Raw genomic sequence first — 8668 nt, forward strand, 5'->3', positions numbered from 1 at the left:
GGTTTGGAATCAGCATTTGGTTCAATGCTTTGCTGTTACCTCTGCTTTCCTGGCTTTAGTAATCTTGACTGCAATTGGGCCCCCCGAGGGCTAGGCCGACTCCTGGTGCTGTGGATGAACTTCCTCCCCAAAGCCCAGCTCTTCTGTCCCCCTGCTCTGGCTCCGCCCTCCCCACAGGTGACACTGCTTCCAATCCTAAAACTACAAATTAAAACAAAGTGGAAAAGCATGAGTATTTTGCCATATATAATGTTATTGGACCAAATGGTAATTAATTTGCTCAGATGGCTGTTTATTGCTTTTATATAAGCAAAGCATGATTTTACTTTTTTCTCCTGATTACTTCAGGAATGTCTAAAATCAAATATAACCAACAATTTCTTTGAAACTTTGAATGTTTTAATTTTTAACTAATACTTCTTCATTACAATAAATGTTATGGGGAGAAGTCAGACATAATAAACAAATTGGCACTGTGAGAAAAATAAGGATTCTAAGAGAAGTGATGGCAGCTGTTTCAGACAGAATGGCCAGGAAAGACGTATCCACTACCGTGACCTTGGGGAAGAGATGTGAACAAAGCAGAGAAGCAAATCTTGGGCCTTTTTGGGGAGGAAATCGTTCCAGCGAGAAGAAACAGAGTGCAAGGGTCCTGAGGTGGACCGTGCCTGGCCCAGCAGGGCACCGAAGCAGCTACAGTGAGGAAGCCAGAGGAAGAGAGGTGGGAAAGGAGGTCAGAAAGGGGCTGGGTGGCGGCGCACGCCCAGCTCTGTCGGAAGTTTTCACTTTACTTGGAGTGAAAACAGAATGGACGGGCGGATTTCAACAGAGGAGCAAGAGGGTGGAACACCTGTTTCACCGGAAATGCCATGGCCCACGAGTGGAGAGCTGAGCGCAGGGAGAAGGCAGGGGGCGCTATAACACTGCGGAGGCGCCGGGCACCCACAGGTGGTAGCCCTGGGCAGGTGCTAGCAACCAGGGCAGGGGCGCTTCAGAACCGCCCCGAAAGCACAGCTGAGTCCGGTTGTGAAGATGAGAAGGAGCCAAGGAACAAAGACTGAATCAGGGGGAGGACGGGGTCCTGGAAGCCGGGTGGTGTCGGGAAAGAGGCGCTTGAGCCGTGCCAAACGCTGCTCCTGGGCAGGGGAATCAACGCCAAGGCTGGTCGTGGGCGGCCGAGGTTGACGGTGAAAACCCCGGCACGGGCGGTCCTGGCACAGGAGAGAGAGGAAAGGGAAGGGGTACCCCAAAGTCAGGTCATCTATTTGAGAAGTCTGCATTCCAGGCAGCTGAACGCGGGGACGAGCGTCGCTGTGTAAATGCTGATCTTGGGTGAAGCAGAGAGGAGGGAGCCAGGGTGGCCGGTGCTGTGGGTGGGCAGAGGTCTGTGGGCCCCCGCCCAGCGGAGCCTGAATTGGGCTGGAGGCTGAAGATGTGGGCTTTTTTATTTTCAGAACATGATTGTTCAAGTGCTTTCTGCACTGATTTCCTTTGGACCAGGTGGACGGCTGGTTTTAATTTAAATCAGATATTTTCTTAAAAGCGGGGGGGAAGCGAACCTTACCCCGTAGTCTGCGCCTCCAGATCTGCACCACCCGTCATTTCTGGGAGTGGGATAGGAAAGGCGTTGGCACAGATCGTAATTCTAAGCAGTTAACGTCTTGGGTTTTGCTTTGGCTCCCAGGGAGAATGAACGGAGCGCCATTCTTCAGGCTCTCGCTGCCTCCTGGCCTGGCCTGGCCTGGCGAGATCTCTGCCCTGAGTCTCAGGTCACACAGGGACTCCAGGCCCCTCCAGCATGCAGGCTCAGGGCTTGCTCAGTGTGGGAACTGGGCTCCCGTGCCTACCCTGCTGTGTCAGTTCTGCTCCTGACATCTGGCAGTGGAGAGAACAAGACCACCCAACCTCCTTGCATTTTATTTGCTGACTTTTAAATGTGGAAATGCCAACATACTACAGAGCAAACTTATTTCAGCGTATGTTTGCAGTGAACTTCAACTGTCCTGCCTGCTACTCACAACAGTTCTGGGCCATTTTCCCCAACTCCTTCACCAAAAGTGTTCAAGAATTACAAACGGATGTTGCCATTAGCCTTAGCAAAACAATGCTAAGTTATGCAAAGCGTATGCAGCATTTTCTCTTACCCATGACTTGGATTAAACACATCATTGCTTCCTTCTATTGATTTTATGTTAAGATTAACTTAAAATGTGTAGACTTAGCCCAAAAGAGGGAATAACTTTGCAAAAAAAAAAAACCACAGTAACATAGATTTAAAAAGAAAGTGTTCCCATGGCATTTAATGCTGTGGTTATCTCTTGATTAAAATTAAAAGATCAGGATCAGTGCTGTGGCATAGAAGGTAAAGCCACCACCTGTAGCACCAGCATCCCATATGGGCACTGGTTTGAGCCTCGACTGTTCCACTTCCCATCCAGTTCACTGCTAATGCACATGGGAAAGCAGCAGCAGATGACCCCAAGTCCTTGGGCCCCTGCACCCATGTGGGAGATCTAGATGAAGCTCCTGGCTTTAGTCTTGCCCAGCCCTGACCATTGTGCCCATTTGGGATATGAACCAGCAGATGGAAGATTTCTCGATCTCTCTCTCTCTCTCTCTCTCTACCTCTCTCTGTAACTCTGCCTTCCAAATAAATAAATCTTTTAAAAATATTTGAGTAGATCCACGCACAGCCATTCAGCATAAAAGTAAAATATGATGACGCACACCATGCCTATGGCTGTTTATTCCAGCTCAGGTCCCGTCGCTTTAAAATGTTTTCTCACATTCCTCTAATGGGAAGGAGATTCTCTGCTCTGGGCCTTGGTAGCAGGTTGGGAAACAACCATTGATGACTTTGTGTATTACTTTGCTCAGGCTGCTGTAACAGAAGACCACAGAGTGAGTCACTTGCAGAACAAAAATGAATGCTTTCAACTCTAGATGCTAGAAGTTCAAGATCAAAGTGTCAGCAGGTTTGGTTTCCCCTGAGCCTCGCCCCTTGGCTTACAGATAGCCTCCTGCCTGCTGTGTCCTCACGTAGCCCTTTCTCCGTACAGGTGAGAACCTGGGGTCTCTTCCTCGTCTTCTGAGGACACCTGTCATTTTGGAAGCCCCTGTACTCTAACAGCCCCAATTTCACTTAACAACCTCTTAAAGGCCTTCTCTCCAAACATGGTACCAGGGAGTGGAATGCTAACTTGAGTTCACAGGAAAGGAACATAATTCAGGTCATAACACCGTGCACCTTGCCATGCATTTTAGAATATTAGTAGATATCCGTTCTCTGAATGTCCCCCCTCAACTTAATGTAAGCTCCCTTGGGAAAGACCCAGCCTTAAGATACAGTGTCCTCCGGGGGTGCTGAGGTGCAGTGGGCTAAGCCTCCATCTGTGGCACTGGCATCCCATATGGGCACTAGTTCATGTCCTGGCTGCTCCACTTCAGATCCAGCTCTCTGCTGTGGTCTGGGAAAGCAGTAGAAGATGGTCTAAGTCCTAGGGCCCCTACACTTGCATGGGAGACCTGGCAGAAGCTCCTGGCTCCTGACTTCAGATCATCCCAGCTCCAGCTGTTGAGGCCATTTGGGGAGTGAATCAGCAGATGGAATACCTCTCTCTGTGTCTCTATCTCTACCTCTCAAGTAAGTAAATTAAAAAAAAAAAAAATTCTGTGTCCCCAGCAATCAACTGCTTGATTGATCTTGATCACTACTGGAATTTTATTCACATTTGTCTTAATGCAAACATGTTTTGAGGGACAAAACCAATGAGCCGTGGTGGCTTCCTGTCAGTGACTGGGCTGCACAATCTCCTTACAGGTTAGGGCTGTGGGTTTCCTGCCACCATTCTCTGGCTTCCCCATGTAACTCTCCTCTCTCCGGAGTGTCAGCCATGTGCGTAATTTCTACATAAAGGACTCCCAAGAGGGGCCAGTTCTGACTCTTAAATTCCTCAGGCCTTGCTCATGCTCATGTGTGCATCCAGCAGCACCTGAACTTCGGCCTGAGGAGGAACTGGCTGTCCATCTCATTTTGTTCTGCAGCTGTGGAAGAGAGACCAGGGCCAAGTGAGAGCTTGTTGGAGTCTTCCCATGAGAATTCCAAGCAAGTTCGCCCAGCTCCAAGGCCAGCAGTCTTTCCAAGAACCCATCGTTCTTCACTATGTAGAAGACACCAGGGCTTCCTGTCTTCTGTGCAAGAATTTGAGTCATGAAGCAGGATCATAGCCTCTCTTATGAATTATGAGGACCCCCAAAACTGCATACTTTTAGGTACCAAAAATACCTGACCTGATAATTCTATTGCTCCCCAAAATGCTCAAACCATGCATTTAAGCACAATTCCCCAAAGGATATATCCTTGCTTACATGAAAGAAAGAAAAAAAGGAGCATTTCAACATCAGGTGGGAAGATAAGTAGAGATGTTGAGGAAGACGGTCTGACTCTATGCCGAGTCACTTCGGGGACAATGGAGATGATTCCAGTTTCTTGGCCTGGTAGCTCCCCATTTGCAAATTCTACTCTAAGACTGAAAGTTTGTGCAGCAGATACAGATCCTACCAAGAACCTTTGTACCTAAGCATGAGCCTTGTTGCATGTTCAGTTCTGCTCCTGTAAAAGTGGAAAAGTCAACTTCTATAGCAAGTGGCTTTTCAAATCAGGTGATCTATTTTGCCATCTGAAAACACACAGGTGTAACGTCCCGGGGGACAGATGACTTCTCCAGGCCAGCCTCAGTTTGAAAGCAAGCGTGGGATCTTTGTCAGACACTCCTGGGGTCTCTGTCCTGCTGTCCCACGGTTGGAAGGGCTCTTCTTTCATAGCCAGACCTGGGAAAGCACCCACAGACCGAAAAGAAGGTGTGTGTCTGTGCGACAGAAGCTTTGCGCAGAAGATTCCTGGTGCCAACACTGGGAGTCTGCGTCCCACCCACAAAAGGCCTTGTCACGGGCTTGGTTTCTGGGTGGACTCTGGCAGGGTCCCTCTTCACTAACTGGAGTCTGACTTTCTAACATGGATTTCATTCATTTGCAGGGAGCCCAAGCAGGCTGCACGTGGCAGTTGATGAATGGGGTCTCGCAGCAGCAAAGGCTGTGCTGGACCACTGGGGTGGGGGTGGCCTGCGGAATTGAGGCCCCCAGCCCAGAACCGAGGCGTAGCTGAGACTCACAACGACATCTGTGTGGGACCCAACAGCCTGCAAAGACTGCTCTCCTGCAAGGGGAGAAGCGTGCCAAGTGCAGACGAGAGGGACTTTTGTGATTCTGTTTATCTTAGAGACTGGCTGCTTGTTGGGGGAAATAAAGCAACAAATAAATTCCTTGCTTGTGTGTGGTCTGAGGGTTTTGTTTGTTTGTTTGTTTTTAACCTCCATGCCTTCACTGCTCATTCTGCAAAGTCTCTTTTCCCTTTTCTGGTGGGCATCAGTTTCTGGCACTCGTTGGCGTGCACACATAGAGCACCCTGTATAAAGTCAGGGACGCCCGCGTGCATAGCCCCTCTCTGCCCGCATAATTGGTCAAGCTCTCCCTGGGCTCAGAGTGTATGGCTTTGGTGCTGGGTGGAGATCTAAAACGAGATAAGAGTTTGCATCCTCTTTCCCTGAATACAATTTATCAAGTTCTCCCCGTGCTCACAGCGCACAGCCAAGTCCTGTGTAACCAGCAATAACTTCCCCGCCTCCCCGGGTTGTAGGCTAAGTCCTTGCTGACAGTCTGTTGCTGGCCCTTACAAAGGGTAGGGGCCAAACAGAAACGGTGAGTTTAACTGTGAACGGAAAGAAGGCTGCAGGTTAAAAAATTGGGGCCCACATGGTCCCCTTCGGCCGGAGGCTTCAATGCCACTGTGTCTGGGTGTGAAACTAGTAAGGGAAACAGAGAAAGAGGGGTAGGCATCCGAGGACACTTTCAAAAGGTCACAGGAAAACAGAATGAACAGGTAAGTTTCTTTGGGTGCAAAACCATTTGAGATCCACGCCTCGTTTTTTTCATAATCCGCATTGCCCATGAACTTTATCAAGACCTCGTGCATTGCATACTACTGCATGGATGGCAGGGCAGCTCTGTGGAATCGCATTTGGAGTTCTGACAATTCCAGATGAGCACCGCCTTTAGTCAAATCAGCTTCCCCCAAGCCAGGCAGCCTGGATTAGCGGAGGTTTTGTTTGCTTTGTTGGTGTCTTGTTGGTTTGTTTGTTACAGATGCTGGAAGGTAAGGTGGGGAATTTGAACTGCACAACAGTTTTGTTCCTTCCTCATGTCGTTTTACCTGGCCAAAAACTTGAAAGAAGGGGAAAGTGGCCTTGCTGAGGAACTCTGAGGGGTGCAACCCCCAAATCCCCTCCAGGTAATCCAGGAATACAACTTCTCTCCCGAGGGTCACCCACACAGCCTAGCACACACCTGAGGGGTGACAGATGACCATAGAGAGCTGAGGGTCAGGTGGAATTTGGCGTGGCCCCATGAAGACCTGTTGCTTTTTCCACTTGAACTTGGCCAGCGCTGAATTAGCTAGGATGGGTGTTTGTCAAACAGATAGGCGCTTGTCAACTCATTCGGTCTCATCTATTGCTGGGGTCAACTCTCTGCCACACCAAGAATCCAAAACAGCGCCCAAGGAAAACTCTTGAGAACAACACAACTGTGAAAAAAATCTTCCCGGCCAAGACCACAGACTTCTTGTCAACCTCTGGTGTCCCAAAGGACCAGGGACACCTGAGCACTTAAATGAGACCCCGATAGCAGGAACTCACTGTTCCCTGCTTGGCTCCAGCACCCCCGGTCCAGCCCTCCCCGAAGAGGCCACAGCACTCACCTGTCATGAGCGTGTAGTAGTTGGGATAGGAGAGGCTGGGGAAGTCGGGGGTCAAGTAATCCACTTTCACTCCCCGGCTCACGATGTCTCTGAAGCCAGGCAGGGACCCCAGAGCCTCCTCGCTGATGTAGTCCGAGCGGAACCCGTCCAGCAGCAGCACCAGGAGCTTCCGGCGGGCAGAGCCTGGCTGAGCCGGGCCCAGTACCAGCACCAGCAGGAGGGCCCCGAGCTTTGTGGCCATGCTGCCAGGAACCTGCCAGTGGCTGGCTGGCACGGCCGTCCCCTTGCAAAGACTGAGGACAGACGATCTGTAGCTATTCTCTCTTCTAGGGGCTGGACCTTGAGCTGCTGGCCTTCCTGAGCCAAACTGACTTTCAGAATTTAAAGGGCCAGCACCCCCTTTTTCAAACACCCTTAGCTGGGAAGTCCTGAGACAGATAAGCTGGGGTCCCAGACAGCCCAGAATTCACACCAGGGGAGAGAGTACAACCTTATTATTGTTGGTGACGGTTCCAGAAATACAAGCGCCCACAGAGAGGTGGAATTTTAGAAGATGACAAAGTCAACACCGACTTTGTGGTTGGGTTAACCAAAGGGAGGAGCCAAGGAGAAGGCAATCTTTTCATTTGTTTCTCTCCCACGTTTGCCAGATTTAAACTCCCTGCCCTCTTCACTTGCCCTTTAGTAAGGCAAACCTCTTCATTTGGAGTTTAAACACAAGACAATCCAGTTCAGTGTGCCCATGTGAACTTCTAGCCTGGTCTCCTATACCATAGCATTTAAAATTAAATGATGTGCCCATGTCTCGACCATTTATTTTTTTTTCTTTTGCATCTATAGGCAGTGTTATTATTTTTATTTTTCCAGTATGAATGACCTGCTGATGCCCAAGCCCGTCTATAGGAGGAGGTGGTTCAGAAAAGAGAAGTTTCCAGAGCTGGACAAGGAGAGGCCCTTCCTGGCAGGCTGGTCAGCGATGTTGCCTCAAGAGGGCAGACGTGAGACAGAGAGCGGCAGAACAGGAGTTTAAAATGGGAAAGCAGAGCTAGAACTGCGGTCTGGGCTTTGGACAAGGGGTGGAGCCAGAGGCGGTTGTGGTTCAGCACCAGGGAGGTAGGTGGAGGGAGGGGAGCCGCGGGGCTCAGGTGCACAGGAGGCAGAGTTAGCATTACGTCCCCCCATCGCCAGGGTTCCCTAGAGTGGCTCTTGCATTTGGCATAGTTAAATCCTACATTGGGAGTAAAGGCTGATGCTTAGCAAAGCTCTGATGTTATTAGTGTTACGGTGCCGCCCGGGGGATGATGACACTTGCAAGGGCGTGGGCAACAGCTGACAGAGGCTGAGGACAGACGCTGCCCACTCTCATCTTGGCCAATTCTAAAGCGCCTCTCCACCTCAGCCCGCTCCCTCCCTGCCTGTGCCTTTCCTTCTGTGTTCCGTGTGTTTGGAGTCAAGCTCTTACATGGGACTGCCCATGTCACCCTCTAAATCGTGAGAACACAAAACACATCAGCCACATTGCCAGTCCCATCTCAGGTGACCTGGACAAGAATTAGGCTTTATTTTTCCAATAAAATGTTAACAATTTGAATAATTAGAAGATAAGAAAAGAGGGGGATGAATCTTAATGGTTTGAAAACAGCGTTATTCACGTTTGAGCTATAGAGCATAATTGCCTTTTTTTTTTTTTTTTTTTTTTGACAGGCAGAGTTAGACAGTGAGAGAGAGAGAGACAGAGAGAAAGGTCTTCCTTCCGTTGGTTCACCCCCCCAAGTGGGCGCTATGGCCGGCGTGCTGCGCCGATCCAAAGCCAGGAGCCAGGTGCTTCTCCTGGTCTCCCATGGGGTGCAGGGC

At 49.8% G+C, this 8668-nt stretch overlaps 1 protein-coding gene across 2 annotated transcripts in view; it reads right to left on the reverse strand.

Moving 5' to 3' along the window:
* Positions 1-7159, reverse strand: part of ENPP6 (ectonucleotide pyrophosphatase/phosphodiesterase 6) — a 128851-nt gene extending 121692 nt beyond the window's left edge. Inside the window, exon 1 of one of the 2 annotated variants that reach the window (XM_002709327.5) lies at positions 6815-7159. In XM_002709327.5, the coding sequence (XP_002709373.1) occupies positions 6815-7055 (241 nt within the window). In that variant the 5' untranslated portion in view covers positions 7056-7159. The remainder of the gene's footprint in view (positions 1-6814) is intronic. The other variant, XM_017338422.3, reaches the window with a different exon arrangement.
* Between the last annotated feature and the right edge of the window lie 1509 nt (positions 7160-8668).

The sequence above is a fragment of the Oryctolagus cuniculus genome, chromosome 2 (assembly GCF_964237555.1).
Source record: "Oryctolagus cuniculus chromosome 2, mOryCun1.1, whole genome shotgun sequence".
NCBI lineage: Eukaryota > Metazoa > Chordata > Mammalia > Lagomorpha > Leporidae > Oryctolagus > Oryctolagus cuniculus.